The following is a 22,883-nucleotide window of genomic DNA, read 5'->3' as shown; positions in this document are numbered from 1 at the left end:
TGTGATCTCCATGTGGCCTTCTCAGGGATTCCCTTAGCTCTCCTCCTCCATGGCGGGCAGCCACGCTCCCTCCCCCGGCTTTACTGCTCAGGCCTAAAACAGCCGAAGCCTGCGCAGGGGCCGGGGAGTCCAGACCATGGGGTGGTTGGGCCGTGGCTCCTGGTGCCCCCTGTGTGCCCACCTGCACTGTCCCTTGCCTCTGCGACCTCCATGGATTGTGAAGGGCTTTGAGGGCCCAGCTGAGTTAGCCAGAGCAGGGTGGTCCCAGGTGAGCAACAAGGGACTGAGGCCTGTCCTCTTCTCTTCACTGCTAATGTCTACTGACTGTTTTATTAACTCAGAAGCTAAAAGAAGAGGCCGAAAACCTTCAGCAAGAGTTCGGCTACTGTATTTTAGATGGTCACCGAGAAAAAATAGGCAATTTCAAGACTGAGCCGCCCGGCTTGTTCCGTGGCCGTGGCGACCATCCCAAGATGGGGATGTTGAAGAGGAGGGTCATGCCGGAGGATGTGGTCATCAACTGCAGCAGGTACGTGGCCGGGCGGGCAGCAGGCAGGTGCTGGATCCCTGCCACCTGGGTGAGTCTGGCTTTTCTTCACCTCCTGGGAGAGGGAGGCACACTGAGAAACGTGTGGCTGGTGACCCCCACACCATTCCTGTGGAGCTCAGCCTGCGGGTGTGGCCGGGCAAGGGCGGCCCTCCCAGGGTGCTTACCACAGGGTCAGAAGTCCTCGCCTTGCTGTGGCTGAGACTTTCTCCTGCCAAGGACACCCCGTGTGGTTTTCATATCCCACACCATCTGGACGGCCCAGTAGCATTAGGTGTTTTGAACTTGTTGGAGGGACATTCCAAGTGGTGGAGAGGGGACTGCTGGGCCGCCTGTTGTACCGTGTGACCGCAGTGTGGAGTAGGGACCCTGCCTGCAGGACCTCCAGTGGCCAGGCTGTGTGGAGCAGGGCACTCTTCATCCCAGTTGGTGCTGAGAGGTTTGAACAGAGCGATCCCTTGCTTGGGTGGCCGCCCAGCCTCCTGGTGCACCGTGGCCTTCCTGTGTGTGCAGAGCGCAGATTGAGCGGCTGCTTTTGAGCTGCCAGGCAGGCCACCTCTGATGCCAGACTCGGTCAGGAGCCATGCCACTACCATGGCCACCAAGTGGGATGGTTGAGCAGAGCAGCTCCTTTTGCTTGCATTCCAGAGAATAAGGTCTCCAAGTTATGTTTGTGTCATTGTTCTGCTGCAGGGACTCGAAGATCCCTAAGCCACCGGCGGGGCACCAGTGGAAGGAAGTGCGCTCCGATAACACTGTCATGTGGCTGGCAGCGTGGACCGAGAGCATTCAGAACTCCATCAAGTACGTCATGCTGAACCCTTGCTCGAAGCTGAAGGTGAGCGCGGGGCTCAGCAGGGCGTTTCCTCCCCAGGAGGTCTCCCTTAGGACGCTGGCAGGGAGGTATGTAAGCCGGGCACCGGCAGAGGCTTCTGAGATGGGCTGGGAGTCGGCCAGCCCGTGCTGAGGTCATGCTGTGCCAGCAGCCACAAGCCCCAAAGCCAGGAGTGGACGTGGGTGCTCACTGCCAGCATCACCCAGCTGGATTTGCTGCCCCAGCCCCTGACCACTCCACCATCGAGTGGAGAAGCACGAGGTTTGGGGCAGGGAGAGTTGACAGCCTCCTCCATTATTTAACAGGAATACGAATGTTTTCTTTCCTGTTATTTTTTTCATTTAGGGGGAGAAAGCTTGGCAGAAGTTTGAAACAGCTCGACGCCTGCGGGGATTTGTGGACGAGATCCGCTCCCAGTACCAGGCTGATTGGAAGTCTCAGGAAATGAAGACGAGACAGCGGGCGGTGGCCCTGTATTTCATCGATAAGGTACGCGGCCTTCTCGCCTCCTGGGGCTCCTCATCCTGGCTCTCCTGGCGAGGACACCCAGTTGGATGGCACAGTGTGGCGATGTGGGCCTGTGTGTGGGGTGGAACCGCAGTCTGATGGTGTGTGTGCGTGTGCACATGTGTGTGGGTGTGAATGTGTGTAGGGTGTGCATGTGCATTGTGTGGTGTGTGTGCACGTGTGTGTGGCGTGTCTGTGTGTGTGGTGTGCATCTGTGTGTGGTGTGCATCTGTGTGTGGTGTGCATGTGTGTGATGTGCATGTGGCGTGCCTGTGTGTGATGTGCATGTGTGTGATGTGCATGTGTGTGATGTGCACCTGTGTGTGGTGTGCATGTGTGTGGTGTGCGTGTGGTGTGCATGTGTGTGGCGTGCCTGTGTGTGGCGTGCATGTGTGTGGTGTGCATGTGTGTGGTGTGCCTGTGGCGTGCATGTGTGTGGCATGCATGTGTGGCATGGCTGTGTGGCGTGCATGTGTGTGATGTGCACCTGTGTGTGGTGTGCATGTGTGTGGCATGCATGGGTGGCGTGCCTGTGTGTGGTGTGCATGTGTGTGGTGTGCATGTGTGTGACGTGCCTCTGTGTGTGCCTGTGTGTGATGTGCATGTGTGTGATGTGCACCTGTGTGTGGTGTGCATGTGTGTGGCGTGCCTGTGTGTGATGTGCATGTGTGTGATGTGCACCTGTGTGTGGTGTGCATGTGTGTGATGTGCACCTGTGTGTGGCGTGCATGTGTGTGGCGTGCACGTGTGTGGCGTGCCTGTGTGTGACGTGCACCTGCGTGTGCTGTGCATGTGTGTGGCGTGCATGTGTGTGGCGTGCCTGTGTGGTGTGCATGTGTGTGGTGTGCATGTGTGTGGTGTGCATGTGCATGCACCACCCACTTTGTTCCCCACCAAATAGCTGGCGCTGAGAGCGGGAAATGAGAAGGAGGACGGTGAGGCGGCCGACACGGTGGGCTGCTGTTCTCTCCGTGTGGAGCACGTCCAGCTGCACCCGGAGGCCGACGGCTGCCAGCACGTGGTGGAATTTGACTTCCTGGGGAAGGACTCCATCCGCTACTACAACAGAGTCCCGGTGGAGAAGCCTGTAAGTGCCCTCGCGGCCGGCTGCTCCTCCCTACGTGACACGTATTTGCTCTGGATGTCTTTGGGGTTGTGCCAGAGCTGCCGTGGGGTCTGTGGCCCATTTGCCACGTCCTGTCTGCTGGGTGAGGCCCGCTGTGCTGGGGCTGATGAGGATGAGGGTGAAGGAGAGGCTATGCCCCATGGTAGACCCAAGGGGTCACAAGGGAGCTGGTTGGGGGTGAGCAGGGTGCCTCTGTCACACCATCTTTGTCTCCTGCCCCCCGGCTGGAGCATCTCCCAGGGCTGCTGGAGGAAGACACTGCAGACCCAGTGGTTTAACAACAGACATTTATTGTCGCTCAGTCCTGGGGGCCAGAGTCCAAGTCAAGGTGCTGGCAGAACCGCACTCTACCCACACTCGGGGAGGATCCTCCTGCCTTCCCAGCATCCGGTGGGACCGCGGATCCTGGGTGTCCTTGGTCTGAGGCTGCCTCTCGCTGCGTCTCTGCCTCTGTGTCTTCTCACAAGGACGCTGTCGTATTGGAGTTAGGGCCCACCCCACTCTTTCTATGTGTTCGTCGTAACAGTCTCTAAAGACTCTATTTTTAAATAAGGTCACGTTCTGGCCTGGCATGGTGGTGCACTCCTGTAATTGCAGTGCTGTGGGAGGCTGAGGTGGGAGGATCACTTGAGCCCAGGAGTTTGAGACCACCTGGGCAACATAATGAGACCCTGTCTCTAAAATAATAAAAAAACAGCCGGGCACGGTGGCTCACGCTGGTAATCCCAGCACTTTGGGAGGCCGAGGTGGGCGGATCACAAGGTCAGGAGATCGAGACCCTCCTGGTCAACATGGTGAAACCCTGTCTCTACTAAAAATACAATAAATTAGCTGGGCGTGGTGTTGGGAGCCTGTAGTCCCAACCGCTCGGGAGGCTGAGGCAGGAGAATAGCGTGAACCCGGGAGGCAGAGCTTGCAGTGAACTGAGATCGTGCCATTGTACTCCAGCCTGGGCGACAGCAAGACTCTGTCTCAAAATAAATAAATAAAAATTAGCTGCGCGTGATGGTGCATGCTTGTGGTCCCAGTTACTCCAGAGGCTGAGGTGGGAGGATTGCTTGAGCCTGGGAGGTTGAGGCTGTGGTGAGCCTTGATCACTCCACTGCACTCCTGCCTGGGTGACAAAATGAGACCCTGTCTTTTTTTTTTTTTTTTTTTGAGACAGAGTCTCATGCTGTTGCCCAGGCTAGAGTGCAGTAGTGTGATCTCAGCTCACTGCAACCTCCACCTCCTGGGTTAAAGCGATTCTCCTGCCCGAGTAGCTGGGACTACAGGCGCCGCCACCATGCTCGGCTAATTTTTGTATTCTTAGTAGAGACAGGATTTCACCATGTTGGCCAGGCTGGTGTTGAACTCTTGACCTTGTGATCCACCCGCCTTAACCTCCCAAAGTGCTGGGATTACAGGCGTGAGCCACTGCGGCTGGCCGAGACCCTGTCTTAAAAAAATAAAAAAAGGTACATTCTGAGGTTCTGGTGAGGACACGAATTTGGGGGACACTTTTCACGCCAGTGCACCTGGGAGGGGCTGCCACCATGCCCGCTTTCCTCTGCTGCAGGGGCTATGGGCGGGACTTAAGCCTGTGGCTGCCCACCACCCCCACAACCCCTCGCTCCACTAGCATCGATGCCCAGAGGAATGAGTGCGGTCGGGAAGGGCTGGGTAAATCTCTGGTCTCCAGACTGGCTTGAAGCAAGATTGGAATTTGGGGAGCACCCTCACCTTTGTAATGGCTGTCCTGAAGAGTGATGGTATCCCCTCTCTGGGTGGGCACCACATCGCAGTGACGTTGGACAGATCCACGCATGACCTCCCTGCACCTCAAAAGCACAAATGTGACTCAGGCCGGGCGCAAGGCCCATGCGTGTAGTCCAGACACCTTGGGAGGGCTAGGTGAGAGGATCGCTGGAGCCCAGGAGTTGGAGACTGCAGTGAGCTATGATCGTGCCACTGCACGCCAGCCCAGGTGACAGAGCCAGACCTAGTCTCCAAAAATTAAACAACAACAAAAAAGTAATGTGACCCCACTATGGGATGGGGTGGAGCCGTTCAAAAACAGAAATGGCAGCAGAGAAACAGGAGTCCCTGGCAGGGCCAGGCCTCAGGCAGTCTGGTCGGGAAGTCAGTCCTAAGGGATGAGTTAATTGGAGGTAGGAGACAAAAGCCAACACACAAAAGGAAGAGGCGAGGGGGCGCTCACTGCAGTGCCCCTGCCACGGTGAAGCGTCGGCCGCGGTGCAGGCCTGGACGGGGAGTCACACTCCGTCCAGACAGGACTAGCCAGCCATTTACAGTGCTGTTGAGGGGAGCACTCAGTAATAGAATGCGTGTGGCCTAAAGAAAAGGCGGGACGTTGGCCGGGTGCGGTGGCTCAAGCCTGTAATCCCAGCACTTTGGGAGGCCGAGGCGGGTGGATCACGAGGTCAGGAGATCGAGACTATCCTGGCTAACATGGTGAAACCCCGTCTCTACTAAAAATACAAAAAACTAGCCGGGCGTGGTGGCGGGCGCCTGTAGTCTCAGCTACTTGGGAGGCTGAGGCGGGAGAATGGCGTGAACCCGGGAGGCGGAGCTTGCAGTGAGCCGAGATCACGCCACTGCACTCCAGCCTGGGAGACACAGCGAGACTCCGTCTCAAAAAAAAAAAAAAAAAAAAAAAAAGAAGGAAAAGGCGGGATGTAAAGCCTCGTCAGGATCAGCGGTATGAAACCAAACGTGTGGAGGAGGATGAGGGAAGAAGCCGGAAGTCGGGAGCTGTGGGCCCGGGCTTCCCGCCGTGTCCCGGTGCCTGTGGGTTTGTCGAATGGGGTTCATCAGCTGTGGTACAAGGATGGTAAGGGGGTCGGCTGGGGGTGTGGGGCCTCCTGCCTGTGTCTGGTGAGGGAGGGCTGCCATGCTGGAGAGAGCAGTGCAGACGCCACAGCAACCTCCGCGCTGGAGCCGATGCCCAGCACTCAGGGAGGACCAGCAGGTGAAACCAAGGGGAGGGCAGGCAGGTGCAGGCGCAGGCTGGTGTTTCCTCGGAGCAGAGTTGGTCTCGTCAGAAGGGAATGAGTGTCCTCTCCCCAAAGGGACTGGTGGAGGGAGGTTGGACACGGGCACCCCAAAGGTCCTGAGGTCCTGTGATGTCAGATGAGTGTCCCACATTACAAGGGTTTGGGGTCACCTGGTGGAAATCCGGCATGGATGGAAGAAGGAGCTGGGGACTCCGGGCCACCTGCCGCGGTCACCCAGGGGAACTAACTGCAGGGCAGGAGTTGCACCCACCTCTTGAGCACGCCGCCCGTACATGTGTTAGCGGTGACGGCCGCATTGGAGGGCAGGGGCCGTGTCGGGGGAGGATGCCGACAGGTGACAGTGATGTTGCTCGGGCCACGTTCCTCAGGGAAGCCTCCCGTGGGCTTCCAGGCTCTGCATAGATGCCCTTCATGCCCTCCCTTGATTCGGGTTTCTTCTGTCCTCTGAAATTCCTTCTTTCTCCTTCAGGTGTACAAGAACTTACAGCTCTTTATGAAGAACAAGGACCCCCAGGACGACATCTTCGACAGGCTCACCGTAAGCCGGCTCGTGTTTCCTCAGCAGTGGGCGGTGGCAGGACCCGGCGAGAGGGTGTGGCTGCTGAGTCTGGCTCCATCTCTCATAGCAAGGCCCAGGGTTTGGTCTGACCCGACGGCTGAAATGCCCTTTCCTTTCCGTGGGAGGCTGGGACGGCCCCACAAAACCACGTAATTATAGAGACCATTTCCTCCCCAGACGACCAGCCTGAACAAACACCTCCACGAGCTGATGGACGGGCTGACGGCCAAGGTGTTCCGGACCTACAACGCCTCCGTCACTCTGCAGGAGCAGCTGCGGGCCCTGACACGTGGTGAGCAGGCCCCACACCCACACTCAGGCCGGGGAGCGTGGCCCCTGCCCCAGGCAGGGCTCCCCTGCTGGCCCTTGTTGAGTGAGCCTGGGGGTGGGGCCGCTTCTTTGGGACATGGGCTGAGGCTGTGGGCTGGCTGCTTGGCGGCCTGGGTGGCCGGAGTCCTGGGGAGGAGGAGGGAAGTGCTGGCCCTCGGGACCCCAGGCATCCCAGCCATGTGCTCCCTGCGGGGAGCCCCTGCTGCTGAGGCGGTTGTTCCTCAGCTCCTCCTCAGGGTTCTTTCTTGAAGGCCCAGGAGGCCTCTGCACTTTGCGGTGGTTCTGCCCCTCCCGCCCTCAGCTGTCTGAGCACCCTGACCTCTGGGCGTCTGTCCGCAGCCCCTGCCTCAGCTTCTGCTCTTAGAGCTTAGAGCTTCTGCTCTTAGTCCCCTGCCATCAACCTGGGGAGGCCGTCCAAGCTCGGCGAGGGCCTCTCCTCCCTCTGCCCTTGGCGCTGCCCCTGCTCCGTGATGTCCGGGCTGCTCCGTGGTAATGTCCGGGCTGCTCCGTGGTGATGTCCGGGCTGCTCCGTGGTGATGTCCGGGCTGTTCCGTGATGTCCGGGCAGATCAGACGCACAGACTCGTCCAGAGGGTGCCTCCCACCCCGGTGCCCTCCGCATTCCCCAAGCAGGGCTTCCTGGAGGAGGCACGGAGTCCGGGCACTCAGGGGCACTGACGCTCGGCCTGTGTTTTGTGTGCACCCATGGGCCTCAGAGGCCGGTGCTGTGCTGCCCTGGGGACACCCTTGCGAGCTGGGGCAGCGTTGGGCTGTGGGATGTGAAGGAGCCGGCTGGCATCCAGGCGAGAGCCCCAGCAGAGATGCTCCCTCCACCGAGGGAGGCAGGAGATTCTGGGTGAGGACGTAGGGGCCGAGGCTGGGCCTGGGCGAGGAAACGAAGGTGCTGGGCCCCCTGCGGACGCACTTCCAGAGCTGGGGGGCTGTGCAGGAGGGGCGTGAAGGAGTGGCCGCTCCAGCAGGTGTCTGGGGCCAGTGCTTACGTTCTCTGAATCTCGTTCCTGACTGGAAAATGGAGACAACATGGTACCTTGAGGGGATGTTGCCAGGGAAACCAGGTGCTGGGGACTTGTGACAGGCAGGGCCCCGCAGACTCACCTGTCCAGGTGGCTGGGCCTCCTTCTTGCTACAGGGCTTTGGAAGGCCTGGGTGGTGTTACCTATGCTGTGGCCACACCTGAGGCCTTGCTGTGGTTAAAGACGCTGGGCCCTGCTCTCGGGGCCACCTCGGAGGGTCACTGACCCTCGGCCCTCGCTCTCCCCATCCCAGCGGGTGCCTGTGTGAGCGGAAGGGGCTGTGCTGTGTGGTGCGTTGAGTAAGTCCGACTCAGGGCAGACAGGGAGGGTGGCTGCCCCATGGGTGCTGCTTCTGACAGCCCGTGCCTCTCAGCCGAGGACAGCATAGCAGCCAAGATCTTATCCTACAACCGAGCCAACCGAGCCGTGGCCATTCTCTGCAACCATCAGCGAGCGACCTCCAGCACGTTTGAGAAATCGATGCAGAATCTCCAGACCAAGGTAGCAGCTCCCAGGAGAGCCCCCAGCCCAGCCCTCAAGGGACCCCTCCCCGCTTCCCGGAGCCTCGGCACAGGCCGGGGAGCCAGCCGTGGTGGGCATGGAGGGTGTGGGAGGGTGTGGGCGCAGCGGCTGGTGTGGGACAGGGAGGGGCAGCCCTGTCTGGACCCTTTCCCTGCAGATCCAGGTGAAGAAGGAGCAGGTGGCTGAGGCCAGGGCAGAGCTGAGGAAGGCCAGGGCCGAGCACAAAGCCCAAGGGGATGGCAAGTCCAGGAGGTGAGTACCCGTGACCTCAGACGCCGTCTCCCGGGGCCCTGTCCCAACCCAGATGTGGCAGCTTTGGACCCGCCTTCCCAAGGCCAGTTTTGTTTTCCTTTTCAATTGTTATTTTGTGATTTTTTTATTTTTATAAAAACCTCCCAGGTTCAAGTGATTCCTACCTCAGCCTCCCAAGTAGCTGGGATTACAGGCGTGCACCACCATGCCCGGTTAATTCATTTATTTAGTAGAAACGGGTTTTCTCCATGTTGGCCAGGCTGGTCAAACTCCTGGCCTCAAGTGATCCTCCTGACTCGGCATCTCAAATGCTGGGATTACAGGCCTGAGCCACCGCGCCTGGCCAACTTTGTGATTTTTCAAAATACAAACTCTATGCCTTGTGGACAAGAGTGGGACATACGGAGCCATGGGAGGAGGAGACCCTGGCCGCTGAGGTTTGTGATTGTCTTTGTGGGGTCAGGAAATGAGAAGAAGGTGCCAGACTCTTCTCCAGGGCGGCGGCACCATCCCCTCCTCACCAGCAGCACGTGAGGGCCCCGACTCCTCTGTCCCGGCGCCACTGTAGGGTCAGTTTTCCATGTGTCGATCAGAGCCCAGTGGGTGTGAAGTGGGTCAGATTGCGGGTGCTCTTGGCAGGTGCTTGTTGCCCGTTTCTGTATCGTCTCTGGAGAATGACTGCTCAGATCCTCTGTCCATGTTTTGCTCGGGTGGTCACTTTATTACTGACCTGGCAGAGCTCGTCCATGTTTCTCCCACTCTTGGGTTGTCTTTGTTCTTTCTTTTTTTTCTTTTCCTTTGGAGACACAGTGTTGCTCTGTCGCCCAGGCTGGAGTGCAATGGTGTGATCTCGGCTCGCTGCAATCTCTGCCTCCCGGGTTGAAGCAATTCTCCTGCCTCAGGCTCCTGAGTAGCTGGGATTATAGGCGCCACTACCATGCCCAGCTAATTATTTGTATTTTAGTAGAGACGGGCTTTCACCGTGTTGCCCAGGCTGGTCTTGAACTCCTGAGCTCAGGCAGTCTGCCCGCCTCAGCCTCCCAAAGTGCTGGGATTACAGGTGTGAGTCACCATGCCCAGCACCCCCCGCCCCCCATTTTTTTTTTGAGATGGAGTCTTGCTCTGTCGCCGAGGCTAGAGTGCAGTGGCGCGATCTTGCCTCACTGCAACCTCTGCCTCCTGGGTTCAAGCAATTCTCCTGCCTCAGCCTCCCGAGTAGCTGGGACTACAGACACACACCACTACACCTGGCTAATGTTTGTAATTCAATAGAGATGGGGTTTCACCATATCGGTCAGGCTGGTCTTGAACTCCTGACCTCAGGTGATCCACCCACCTCGGCCTCCCAAAGTGCTGGGATTACAGGCATGAGCCACCATGCCCGGCAATGTCTTTGTTCTTTCTTGTTGGTGTCCTGTGACACATTTTAAGATTTGAATGAGTCCAGTTTATCTGTTTTTTTTTTTTTTCTTTTGTAGCTTATTTTTGTGTCATGTCCGAGAAGGCTTTACCTAACCCAAGGCCATGAAGATAGATTTCTCTGTTTTCTCCTAAGAGGTTTATAGGTTTACTCTTACATTTGGGTCATTGGTTCTGAGTTAATTTTTGTGTGTGATCTGAGGGAAGGGCCCAGGGTCATCCTCTTGTATGTGGACAGCCAGATGTCTCAGCCTCCTGAATAGCTGGGACCACAGGTGTGAACCGCCACACCTGGCTAACTTTTACACTAAGAAAATTTTTGTATGTTGCTCAAGCTACTCTTGAACTCCTGGCTTTAAGCAATCCCGCCTTGGCCTCCCAGAGCTCTGAGATTACAAGTATGAGCCGGCCGGGCGCGGTGGCTCAAGCCTGTAATCCCAGCACTTTGGGAGGCCGAGACGGGCGGATCACGAGGTCAGGAGTTCGAGACCATCCTGGCTAACACGGTGAAACCCCGTCTCTACTAAAAAATACAAAAAACTAGCCGGGCGAGGTGGCGGGCGCCTGTAGTCCCAGCTACTCGGGAGGCTGAGGCAGGAGAATGGCGTAAAAACCCGGGAGGCAGAGCTTGCAGTGAGCTGAGATCCGGCCACTGTACTCCAGCCGGGGCGACACAGCGAGACTCCGTCTCAAAAAAAAAAAACAAAAAACAACAAGTATGAGCCACCGTGCCTGGCCCTTAGGACTGTATCTATAAAGGCCATATTGTATGCAAACAGAGATAGTTTTACTTCTTTTCCAATCATATGCCTTTTATTTCATATTTTTGCATTATGGACCTAGCAGGAATCTCCAGTACACTGGACATGAGTGGGACATCCTTGCCTTGTTCCTGATACTGGGGGCAAAATTCTCATGCTTTTATCACGGAATATCATGTTAACTGTAGGTTTTTCACAGAAGCTGTTTGTCAAGTTAACAAAATTTACTTCTATTCCTAGTTTGTTGAGGTCTTTTTTAATCATGAAGAGCATTGGATTTTGTCAAATGGTTTTTCTGCACCTGTTGAGATCTTGTTTTTGTCCCTTCCTTATATTGATAGGATGTATTATACTAATTGATGATCAGATGTGAAACCATCCTTGCATTCCTGGGATAAATCCTACTTGATCCTATTGTGTAATCATTTTTGTCCATTGCTGGATTCAGTTTGCTGATATTTTGTTGAGGTTTTTGCTTCTGTATTCATGAGCATGTTAGTCTATAGTTTTCTTATGATGTCATTGATTTTGGTATCAGGTAATGCTGGTAATGAGTTGAATATTTAATATAATATCTAATATTTCATGAAAGTTTATGAAAAATTGGTGCCTTTTTAAAGAGAGAGAGTCTTGCTGTGTTGCTCAGGCTGGTCTTGAACTCCTGGGCTCAAGCAATCCTTCCACCTCAGCTTCCCAAATAGCTGAGACTATAGGCTTGCACTGCTGTGTGTGGCTAGGGTCAGTTTGTTAAATGAATTCACTGGTGAAACCATCTAGGCCTGGGCTTTTCTTTGAGAGAAGTTTAAAGTTACTGATACAATCACTTGTTCTAGTTCTACTCATATTTTCTATACTTCGTGAGTCAGTTCTGGTAGTTTGTATCTTTCTGGGAATTTGTTTAGTCTAGGGTGTCTAACTGGCTGGTGCCCAGTTATTCACAGTATTCCCATATTATCTTTTTTCTTTCTTTGTGATGTTCCCTCTTTCATTCATTCCTCATTATTGTGGCTGTGGTTCTTTTTTTTGAGATGGAGTCTCGCTCTGTTACCCAGGCTGGAGTGCAATGGTGCCATCTCGGCTCACCACAACCTCCGCCTCCTGGGTTCAAGCAATTCTTCTGCCTCAGCCTCCTGAGTAGCTGGGATTATAGGTGCACGCCACCATGCCTGGCTAATTTTTGTATTTTTAGTAGGGACAGAGTTTCACCATGTTAGCCAGGATGGTCTCAATCTCCTGACCTCGTGATCCGCCCGCCTCGACCTCCCAAAGTGCTGGGATTACAGGTGTGAGCCACTGCTCCTGGCATGGCTGTGGTTCTTAAAGGGTAAAACTTTTCAGGACGAGCATCGTGAGATGCAGGGGTCTGTTTTTAATAGTGGCATGTGTGAAGGAAATGTCCATTGGACTAAAGGGTATTCAGTGAAAAATAAGGCTGTGACCCACCCCTGACCTGTCCCCAGAGGCAGCTGCTGTGAAATTTCTTTTTTTTTTTTTTTTTTGAGACGGAGTCTCACTCTGTCGCCCAGGCTGGAGTGCAGTGGCTGGATCTCAGCTCACTGCAAGCTCCGCCTCCCAGGTTTACGACATTCTCCTGCCTCAGCCTCCCGAGTAGCTGGGACTACAGGCGCCCGCCACCTCGCCCGGCTAGTTTTTTGTATTTTTTTTAGTAGAGAGGGGGTTTCACCGTGTTAGCCAGGATGGTCTCGATCTCCTGACCTCGTGATCCGCCCATCTCGGCCTCCCAAAGTGCTGGGATTACAGGCTTGAGCCACCGCGCCCGGCCGTGAAATTTCTTTAGCATTTCCTGGCCAGGCACGGTGGCTCACGCCTGTAATCCCAACACTCTGGGAGGCCGAGGCAGGCAGATCACTTGAGGTTGGGAGTTTGAGACCATCATGGCCAACATGGTGAAACCCCATCTCTACTAAAAATACAAAAACAAAACAAAACAAAACAAAAACTTAGCCGGGCGTGGTGGCACATGCCTGTAGTCCCAGCTACTCAGGAGGCAGGAGAATCACTTGAACCTGGGAGACAGAGGTTCCAGTGAGCCGAGATTGTGCCACTGCACTCCCGCCTGGGTGACAAAGTGAGACTCTGTCTCAAGAAAAAAAAAAAAAGACAAACGAAATTTCTTAAGCATTTCCAGAAGGACTGTGTGTGCATGCTGGCTCTCCCTCTGTTTTCCCTCCTTTTTTTCACATAAACAGCAGCCCCTCATGTGCCCCTCTGCCCTTGGGGATGTGGCTCATGCTGGGAAGGCACTTCCCAGGGCCTGTGCTTCCGGTTCGGCGGGCTGCCCCCTTCTCGGCCGTATTTCTGCAGGTGCAAGTGTCTTTCCACGCATGTTTGAGTGTGTTTGTGGCCAAAATTCCTAGAAGAGTTGGGGTCAAAGGTTGCGTGCATGGGTGATGTTGTGGCATTGGAGGGTACGAGTAATGTGGAAGGGGCGTCTCTGTTGAAATGTGCTTTCCCTAAGGGGTTGGGAAGGAGGGCTGAGCGGCTTCCCGGAAGTGAAAGGGCATTTGTGTTTGCTTTCTCGGGCCTAGTCCCGCTGCCCTCGTCCTGTTTGGGCTGGCCTCGGTCTGTTGTGTCGAGCATCTCACCCTCCTTTGAGTCAGGTGCTGACGGGCTGCTCACCCTCCTGTGAGTCAGGTCCTGATGAGCTGCTCACCCTCTGCCCAGGGTGCTCCTCCGTATCTGACTTGGCAGCTGGGGTGGGGCTGGGCTTCAGCCTTTGATCCTGGCTGGTCTTTTGCTGTGATGACTGACGACAGTGCTAAGGACGGGGCTGCACCGGGAGGGAAGGCGGCAGGGCTGGAGAAGTGCAGATCTCCTCACGTGGCACTAGTCCAGTGCGGGGCCTCGCAGCCTCTTCTCTTGCCAGTGTCCTGGAGAAGAAGAGGCGGCTCCTGGAGAAGCTGCAGGAGCAGCTGGCGTGGCTGAGTGTGCAGGCCACGGACAAGGAGGAGAACAAGCAGGTGGCTCTCAGCACATCCAAGCTCAACTACCTGGACCCCAGGATCAGCATTGCCTGGTACGTGTGCCTGGGGTCTCAGTTCCCACCTGTGGCCTCCGGGGGGCCTGGGTTTTCCAGAGGCCTCTGTTCAGTCCCAGCATTGCTGCTGACCCCTGTGTCCCCTGTGTCCCCTGGGGTCAGCGCAGGCCCTCCCTGTGACAGGGACCCCTGATGCCGCGTCCTGTGTCATCAGTTCTCCCTGTCCTGAACGTTGGGATGGACAGGGTGAGGTGGGGGTGCTGACAGTGGCCTGGGACTCGGCGTCATCAGCAGGGCCTGTGGAGCTCAGCCTGCCCACTGGGAGTGGAAGGTGGCTGGGCGCCTTGTTCAGTGGACACCTGGGCCACAGCAGGTTGTCTCTGACACCTCACTGATGCTCCAGGGTGGCGGCATGCGTGGGGTGGGGCAGGCCTAGAGGAGCAGGCCCCAGCTACCCCAGCCGGCTCTGGTGTCCCTGCCGCACGGAGGACGCTCGCCCTTCCCCAGTGCCCTGACCTGGCCTTCAAGGTGGGTGAATTGCCCGCTTGCCCGGGCTGACACTGCCTCCCACAGGTGCAAGCGATTCAGGGTGCCAGTGGAGAAGATCTACAGCAAAACACAGCGGGAGAGGTTCGCCTGGGCTCTCGCCATGGCAGGAGAAGACTTTGAATTCTAATGACGAGCTGTGTCTGTATTGAAACTTCTTTTGTGGTTTTTTTTTTTTTTTTTCACTATTAAAGCAGTATTGGGGAATTTTGTACAATAAAATGTTGTGTGAAGTGTTTGTGTGTCACTACAGAAAAAGTCCCCAGGCCATGTTGTGTGAAGTGTTTGTGTGTCACTACAGAAAAAGTCCCCAGGCCAGGCACAGTGGCTCACACCTGGGATCTTGGTATTTTAGAGGCCTGAGGCCAAAGGATCACTTGAGTGGAGGCTGAGGCTGCAGTGAGCTGTGATTGTGCCCCTGCACTCCAGCCTGGGCAACAGAGCAAGACCCCATCTCAAAGAGAAAGAAAAGTCCCTGACGCCTGCCCTGTCCTTTGAAGCACTGCCTCCACCCCCGAGCACGGAGTCCGCTGGGCTGTCACATCCAATCAGCGTCCGAGCCTGGACCCCGGTTCCTGCTTGACGGGGGAGGAGACCGAGCACGGAGTCCGCTGGGCTGTCACATCCAATCAGCGTCCGAGCCTGGACCCCGGGTTCCTGCTCGAGGGGGAGGAGACCGAGCACGGAGTCCGCTGGGCTGTCACATCCAATCAGCGTCCGAGCCTGGACCCCGGTTCCTGCTCGAGGGGGAGGAGATACACCTTCGTGTGCTCTGAGGCTGAGCGCCTTCGGCAAGGATCCCACATTTGCACACGCGCCACCCTCTCAGCAGGGGCCTGGACTCTTCACCAAGTTCTTCGGTGCCTGGAACTCAGGAAGGGCACAGTTACTGCCTGGTCACTAAGCCCAATGGCCCCTGTTTAGTTTTCATCACATCCACACTCTCTGTACGTAGCTCTTATGATGGCCTCCTGCCTCAGTTTCCTAACCCTGTATCCTCCCAGAGCTGCCTGTCGGCTGCCCTCTCCTCTGCCACGCAGGACCCTCTGTGGCCCCCTCCTCTGCCACGCAGCACCCTCTGCCACCCTCTCCTCTGCCACGCAGGACCCTCTACCGCTCTCTCCTCTGCCACGCGGGAGCCTCTGCCGCCCTCTCCTCTGCCAGGCGGTGTAGGGACCAGCCCTACAAGGTCTGTGTGTTTTTCTCCCCGTGTGCAGAGACGAGAGATCATAGAAATAAATACACAAGACAGAGATACAAGACAGCTGGGCCTGGGGGACCACTCCCACCAAGACGCGGAGACCGGTAGTGGCCCCGAATGCCTGGCTGCGCTGTGATTTATTGGATACAAGGCAAAAGGGCAGGAGTGTGAGTCGTCTCCAGTGATAGGTAAGGTCATGCAAGTCACGTGTCCACCAGACGGGGCCCTTCCCTACCTGGCAGCTGAGGCAGAGAGAGGACAGCTTATGCCATTATTTCTTCTATGCGTTTCAAAGATTTTTAGTACGTTCACTAATTCTGCTATGGCTATCTAGAAGGCAGACCAGGTGTACAGGGCGGAACATGAAAGCGAAACAGGAGCGTGACCGCTGAAGCACAGCATCACGGGGAGAGTTAGGCCTCCGGAGGCTGCGGCTTCCACAAGAGGTGGAGGAGTAGAGTCTTCTCTAACTCCCCTGGGAAAGGGAGACTCCCTTTCTCGGTCTGCTAAGTAACGGGCGCCTTCCCAGGCACTGGCGCCGCCGCTAGACCATGGTCTGCTAAGTAACGGGCGCCTTCCCAGGCACTGGCGCCGCCGCTAGACCATGGTCTGCTAAGTAAGGGGCGCCTTCCCAGGCACTGGCGCTGCCGCTAGACCATGGTCTGCTAAGTAACGGGCGCCTTCCCAGGCACTGGCGCTGCCGCTAGACCATGGTCTGCTAAGTAACGGGCGCCTTCCCAGGCACTGGCGCTGCCGCTAGACCATGGTCTGCTAAGTAACGGGCGCCTTCCCAGGCACTGGCGCTGCCGCTAGACCAAGGAGCCCTCTAGTGGCCATGTCCGGGCATGACAGAGGCTCACACTTCTGGTCACTGCTCACGGTGCCCCTTCAGCTCCTCTCTCTGTATGGCCTGGTTTTTCCTGGGTTATGATTGTAGAGCAAGGATTATTATTATATTGGAATAAAGAGTAATGCTACAAATTGATGATTAATAATATTCATATATCTATATTTCTAGCATAATTTCTTATTCTTTTTTAATTTTTTAAAATTATTCTTTAAGTTCTAGGGTACATGTGCACAACGTGCAGGTTTGTTACATATGTATACATGTGCCATGTTGGTGTGCTGCACCCATTAACTCGTCATTTACATTAGGTATATCTCCTAGTGCTATCCTTCCCCCTTACCCCCCTTCCCACAATAGGCCCCGGTGATGTTCCCCTTCCTGTGTCCAAGTGATCTCATTGTTACCACCCATGAGTGAGAACATGTGGTGTTTGGTTTTTTGTCCTTGCCATAGTTTGCTGAGAATGATGGTTTCCAGCTTCATCCATGTCCCTACAAAGGACATGAACTCATCCTTTTTTATGGCTGCATAGTATTCCATGGTGTATATGTGCCACATTTTCTTAATCCAATCTGTCACTGATGGACATTTGGGTTGGTTCCAAGTCTTTGCTATCGTGAAGAGTGCCACAATAAACATACATGTGCATGTGTCTTTATAGCAGCATGATTTATAATACTTTGGGTATATACCCAGTAATGGGATGGCTGGGTCAAATGGTATTTCTAGTTCTAGATCCTTGAGGAATCGCCACACTGTCTTCCACAATGGTTGAACTAGTTTACAGTCCCACCAACAATGTAAAGTGTTCCTGTTTCTCCACATCATCTCCAGCACCTGTTGTTTCCTGACTTTTTAATGATCGCCATTCTAACTGGTGTGAGATGGTATCTCATTGTGGTTTTCATTTGCATTTCTCTGATAGTGATGATGAGCATGTTTTCATGTGTCTGTTGGCTGCATAAATGTCTTCTTTTGAGAAGTGTCTGTTCATATTCTTTGCCCACTTTTTGATAGGGTTGTGTTTTTCTTGTAAATTTGTTTGAGTTCTTTGTAGATTCTGGATATTAGCCCTTTGTCAGATGAATAGATTGCAAAAATTTTCTCCCATTCTGTAGGTTGCCTGTTCACTCTGATGGTAGTTTCTTTTGCTGTGCAGAAGCTCGTTAGTTTAATTAGATCCCATTTGTCAATTTTGGCTTTTGTTGCCTTTGCTTTTGGTGTTTTAGACATGAGGTCCTTGCCCATGCCTATGTCCTGAATGGTATTGCCTAGGTTTTCTTCTAGGGTTTTCACGGTTTTAGGTCTAACATTTAAGTCTTTAATCCATCTTGAATTAATTTTTGTATAAGGTGTATGGAAGGGATCCAGTTTCAATTTTCTACATATGGCTAGCCAGTTTTCCCAGCACCATTTATTACATAGAGAATCCTTTCCCCATTTCTTGTTTTTGTCAGGTTTGTCAAAGATCAGATGGTTGTAGATGTGTGGTATTATTTCTGAGGGCTCTGTTCTGTTCCATTGGTCTATATCTCTGTTTTGGTACCAGTATCATGTTGTTTTGGTTACTGTAGCCTTGTAGTATAGTTTGAAGTCAGGTAGCGTGATGCCTCCAGCTTTGTTCTTTTGGCTTATGATTGACTTGGCAATGCGGGCTCTTTTTTGGTTCCATATAAACTTTAGTTTTTTTCCAATTCTGTGAAGAAAGTCATTGGTAGCTTGATGGGGATGGCACTGAATCTATAAATTACCTTGGGCAGTATGGCCATTTTCACAATATTGATTCTTCCTATCTGTGAGCATGGAATGTGTTTCCATTTGTTTGTGCCCTCTTTTATTTCATTGAGCAGCGGTTTGTAGTTCTCCTTGAAGAGATCCTTCACATCCCTTGTAAGTTGGATTCCTAGGTATTTTATTCTCTTTTGTGAATGGGAGTTCACTCATGATTTGGCTGTTTGTCTGTTATTGGTGTATAAGAATGCTTGTGATTTTTGCGCATTGATTTTTGTATCCTGAGACTTTGCTGAAGTTGTTTATCAGCTTAAGGAGATTTTGGGCTGAGACGATGTAGATATACACGATTGTATATCTAAAAAGATATACAATCATGTCATCTGTAAACAGGGACAATTTGACTTCCTCTTTTCCAAATTGAATACCCTTTATTTCTTTCTCCTGCCTTATTGCCCTGGCCAGAACTTCTAATACTATGTTGAATAGGAGTGGTGAGAGAGGGCATCCCTGTCTTGTGCCAGTTTTCAAAGGGAATGCTTCCAGTTTTTGTCCATTCAGTATGATATTGCCTGTGGGTTTGTCATAAATAGCTCTTATTATTTTGAGATACGTCACATCAATACCTAACATATTGAGAGTTTTTAGCATGAAGGGCTGTTGAATTTTGTCAAAGGCCTTTTCTGCATCTATTGAGATAATCATGTGGTTTTTGTCTTTGATTCTGTTTATACGATGGATTATGTTTATTGATGTGTGTATGTTGAACCAGCCTTGCATCCCAGGAATGAAGCCCACTTGAGCATGGTGGATAACCTTTTTGATGTGCTGCTGGATCCAGTTTGCCAGTATTTTATTGAGGATTTTTGCATCAATGCTCCTCAGGGATATTGGTCTAAAATTCTCTTTTTTTGTTGTGTCTCTGCCAGGCTTTGTTATCAGGATGATGCTGGCCTCATAAAATGACCTAGGGAGGATTTCCTCTTTTTCTATTGATTGGAGTAGTTTCAGAAGGAATGGCATTAGCTCCTCCTTGTACTTCTGGTAGAATTCGGCTGTGAATCCGTCTGGTCCTGGATTTTTTTTGGTTGGTAAGCTATTAATTATTGCCTCAATTTCAGAGCCTGCTATTGGTCTATTCAGAGATTCAACTTCTTCCTGGTTTAGTCTTGGGAGGGTGTATATGTGTCCAGGAATTTATCCATTTCTTCTAGATTTTCTAGTTTATTTGCATAGAGGTGTTTATAGTATTCTCTGATGGTAGTTTGTATTTCTGTGGGATTGGTGGTGATATCCCCTTTATCATTTTTTATTGTGTCCATTTGATTCTTCTCTCTTCTCTTCTTTATTAGTCTTGCTAGTGGTCTGTCAATTTTGTTGATCTTTTCAAAAAACCAGCACCTGGATTCACTGATTTTTTTGAAGGTTTTTTTTTTGTGTGTCTCTATCTCCTTCAGTTCTGCTCTGATCTTAGTTATTTCTTGCCTTCTGCTAGCTCTTGCTTCTCTAGTTCTTTTAATTGTGATGTTAGGGTGTCAATTTTAGATCATTCCTGCTTTCTCTTGTGGGCATTTAGTGCTATAAATTTCCCTCTACACACTGCTTTAAATGTGTCCCAGAGATTCTGGTATGTTGTGTCTTGGTTCTCATTGCTTTCAAAGAACATCTTTATTTCTGCCTTCATTTTGTTATGTACCCAGTAGTCATTCAGGAGCAGGTTGTTCAGTTTCCATGTAGTTGAGCGGTTTTGATTGAGTTTCTTAGTCCTGAGTTCTAGTTTGATTGCACTGTGGTCTGAGAGACAGTTTGTTATAATTTCTGTTCTTGTACATTTGCTGAGGAGTGCTTTACTTCCAACTATGTGGTCAATTTTGGAATAAGTGCGATGTGGTGCTGAGAAGATGTATATTCTGTTGATTTGGGGTGGAGAGTTCTGTAGATGTCTATTAGGTCTGCTCGCTGCAGAGATGAGTTCAATTCCTGGATATCCTTGTTAACTTTCTGTCTTGTTGATCTGTCTAATGTTGACAGTGGGGTATTAAAGTCTCCCATTATTATTGTATTGGAGTCTAAGTCTCTTTGTAGGTCTCTAAGGACTTGCTTTATGAATCTGGGTGCTCCTGTATTGGGTGCATATATATTTAGGATAGTTAGCTCTTCCTGTTGAATTGATCCCTTTACCATTATGTAATGGCCTTCTTTGTCTCTCTTGATCTTTGATGGTTTAAAGTCTGTTTTGTCAGAGACTAGGATTGCAACCCCTGCTTTTTTTTTGTTTTCCATTTGCTTGGTTGATCTTCCTCCATCCCTTTACTTTGAGCCTACATATGTCTCTCCACATGAGATGGGTCTCCTGAATACAGCACACTGATGGGTCTTGACTCTTTATCTAATTTGCCAGTCTGTGTCTTTTAATTGGAACATTTAGCCCACTTACATTTAAGGTTAATATTGTTATGTGTGAATTTGATCCTGTCATTATGATGTTAGCTGGTTATTTTGCTCTTTAATTGATGCAGTGTCTTCCTAGCATCGATGGACTTTACATTTTGGCATGATTTTGCAGTGGCTAGTACCAGTTGTTCCTTTCCATGTTTAGTGCTTCCTTCAGGAGCTCTTGTAGGGCAGGCCTGGTGGTGACAAAATCTCTCAGCATTTGCTTGTCTGTAAAGGATTTTATTTCTCCTTCACTTATGAAGCTTAGTTTGGCTGGATATGAAATTCTGGGTTGAAAATTCTTTTCTTTAAGAATGTTGAATATTGGCCCCCACTCTCTTCTGGCTTGTAGATTTTCTGCCGAGAGATCCGCTGTTAGTCTGATGGGCTTCCCTTTGTGGGTAACCTGACCTTTCTCTCTGGCTGCCCTTAACATTTTTTCCTTCATTTCAACTTTGGTGAATCTGACAATTATGTGTCTTGGAGTTGCTCTTCTTGAGGAGTATCTTTGTGGCCTTCTCTGTATTTCCTGAATTTGAATGTTGACCTGCCTTGCTAGGTTGGGGAAGTTCTCCTGGATAATATCCTGCAGAGTGTCCTCCAACTTGGTTCCATTCTTACCCCATCACTTTCAGGTACACCAGTCAGACATAGATTTGGTCTTTTCACATAGTCCCATATTTCTTGGAGGCTTTGTTCATTTCTTTTCACTCTTTTTTTCTCTAAACTTCTCGCTTCATTTCATTCATCTGATCTTCAATCACTGATACCCTTTCTTCCAGTTTATCAAATCAGCTACTGAAGCTTGTGCATTTGTCACATAGTTCTTGTGCCATGGTTTTCAGCTCCATCAGGTCATTTAAGGACTTCTCTACACTGGTTATTCTAGTTAGACATTCGTCTAATCTTTTTTCAAGGATTTTAGCTTCTTTGTGATGGGTTCGAACTTCCTCCTTTAGCTCGGAGAAGTTTGATCATCTGAAGTCTTCTCTCAACTTGTCAAAGTCATTCTCCGTCCAGCTTTGTTCCGTTGCTGGCGAGGAGCTGCATTCCTTTGAAGGGAGAGAGGCACTCTGATTTTTAGAATTTTCAGCTTTTCTGCTCTGTTTTTTCCCCATCTTTGTGGTTTTATCTTTGATGATGGTGATGTACAGATGGGGTTTTGGTGTGGATGTCCTTTCTGTTTGTTAGTTTTCCTTCTAACAGTCAGGACCCTCAGCTGCAGGTCTGTTGGAGTTTGCTGGAGGTCCACTCCAGACCCTATTTGCCTGGGTATCAGCAGCGGAGTCTGCAGAACAGCGAATATTGCTGAACAGCAAATGTGGCTGCCTGATCGTTCCTCTCCACGTTTCATCTCAGAGGGGTACCCGGCCGTGTGAGGCGTCAGTCTGCCCCTACTGGGGGGGCCTCCCAGTTAGGCTACTCAGGGATCAGGGACCCACTTGAGGAGGCAGTCTGTCCGTTCTCAGATCTCAAACTCTGTCCTGGGAGAACCACTGCTCTCTTCAAAGCTGTCAGACAGGGACATTTAAGTCTGCAGAAGTTTCTGCTGCCTTTTGTTTGGCTATGCTCTGTCCCCAGAGGTGGAGTCTACAGAGGCAGGCAGGCCCCCTTGAGCTGCGGTGGGCTCTGCCCAGTTCGAGCTTCCCTATATTTTCTTTATTTTATTTTATTTTTTTCTGAGACGGAGTCTCGCTCTGCTGCCCAGGCTGGAGTGCAGTGGTTGGATCTCAGCTCACTGCAAGCTCTGCCTCCCAGGTTTACGCCATTCTCCTGCCTCAGCCTCCCGAGTAGCTGGGACTACAGACGCCGCCACCTCGCCCGGCTAGTTTTTTGTATTTTTTTAGTAGAGATGGGGTTTCACCTTGTTAGCCAGGATGGTCTCGATCTCCTGACCTCGTGATCCGCCCATCTCGGCCTCCCAAAGTGCTGGGATTACAGGCTTGAGCCACCGCGCCCGGCCTATTTTCTTTATTACACTGGAACAGCTTGTGCCCTCGGTCTCTTGCCTCAGCACCTGGGCAGCTTGCCACCCACAACGCAGGACCCTCTGCTGCCCTCTCCTCTGCCAAGTGGGACCCTCTGCCATCTGCTCCACGCTTTGCTTTCGGGGCTGCCTCTGCAGCTGTCTCCCTCACACTGGGGCTCCCACCCACCCCATGAGGCAGCTGGCAGCCCCCTGTGTGAGGCCCCTGGTCAGCCGAGAGGACCCC

The 22,883-nt window shown here is 52.3% G+C and overlaps 1 protein-coding gene and 1 long non-coding RNA gene across 51 annotated transcripts in view; one reads left to right on the top strand and one right to left on the bottom strand.

The window, feature by feature from the left end:
• The window catches only part of TOP1MT (DNA topoisomerase I mitochondrial), a 58,460-nt gene that overhangs the window by 33,023 nt on the left and 2,554 nt on the right, over positions 1–22,883 (top strand). For 19 of the 50 annotated variants that reach the window (XM_073999596.1, XM_073999578.1, XM_073999582.1 and 16 more), the window contains 10 exons: positions 342–529; positions 1,241–1,385; positions 1,728–1,871; positions 2,791–2,976; positions 6,502–6,570; positions 6,769–6,883; positions 8,328–8,455; positions 8,634–8,728; positions 13,780–13,945; positions 14,480–14,674. In XM_073999596.1, coding sequence (XP_073855697.1) covers positions 342–529; positions 1,241–1,385; positions 1,728–1,871; positions 2,791–2,976; positions 6,502–6,570; positions 6,769–6,883; positions 8,328–8,455; positions 8,634–8,728; positions 13,780–13,945; positions 14,480–14,575 — 1,332 coding nt within the window. In that variant the 3' untranslated portion in view covers positions 14,576–14,674. Of the gene's footprint in view, positions 1–341; positions 530–1,240; positions 1,386–1,727; positions 1,872–2,790; positions 2,977–6,501; positions 6,571–6,768; positions 6,884–8,207; positions 8,456–8,633; positions 8,729–13,118; positions 13,946–14,479; positions 14,675–22,883 lie in introns of those variants that run through there. The other 31 variants (XM_073999606.1, XM_073999607.1, XM_073999602.1 and 28 more) reach the window with 7 other exon arrangements.
• On the bottom strand, positions 3,286–5,680 carry LOC135964841 (uncharacterized). Its single transcript, XR_010577575.2, has 2 exons — positions 4,738–5,680; positions 3,286–3,982 (listed from the first exon to the last, which is right to left on the bottom strand). It is a non-coding gene; the product is annotated as an uncharacterized lncRNA (long non-coding RNA).

This window comes from Macaca fascicularis, chromosome 8 (genome assembly GCF_037993035.2).
Source record: "Macaca fascicularis isolate 582-1 chromosome 8, T2T-MFA8v1.1".
NCBI classification, from domain to species: Eukaryota; Metazoa; Chordata; class Mammalia; order Primates; family Cercopithecidae; genus Macaca; species Macaca fascicularis.
This window is presented reverse-complemented; position numbering and strand designations above follow the sequence as displayed.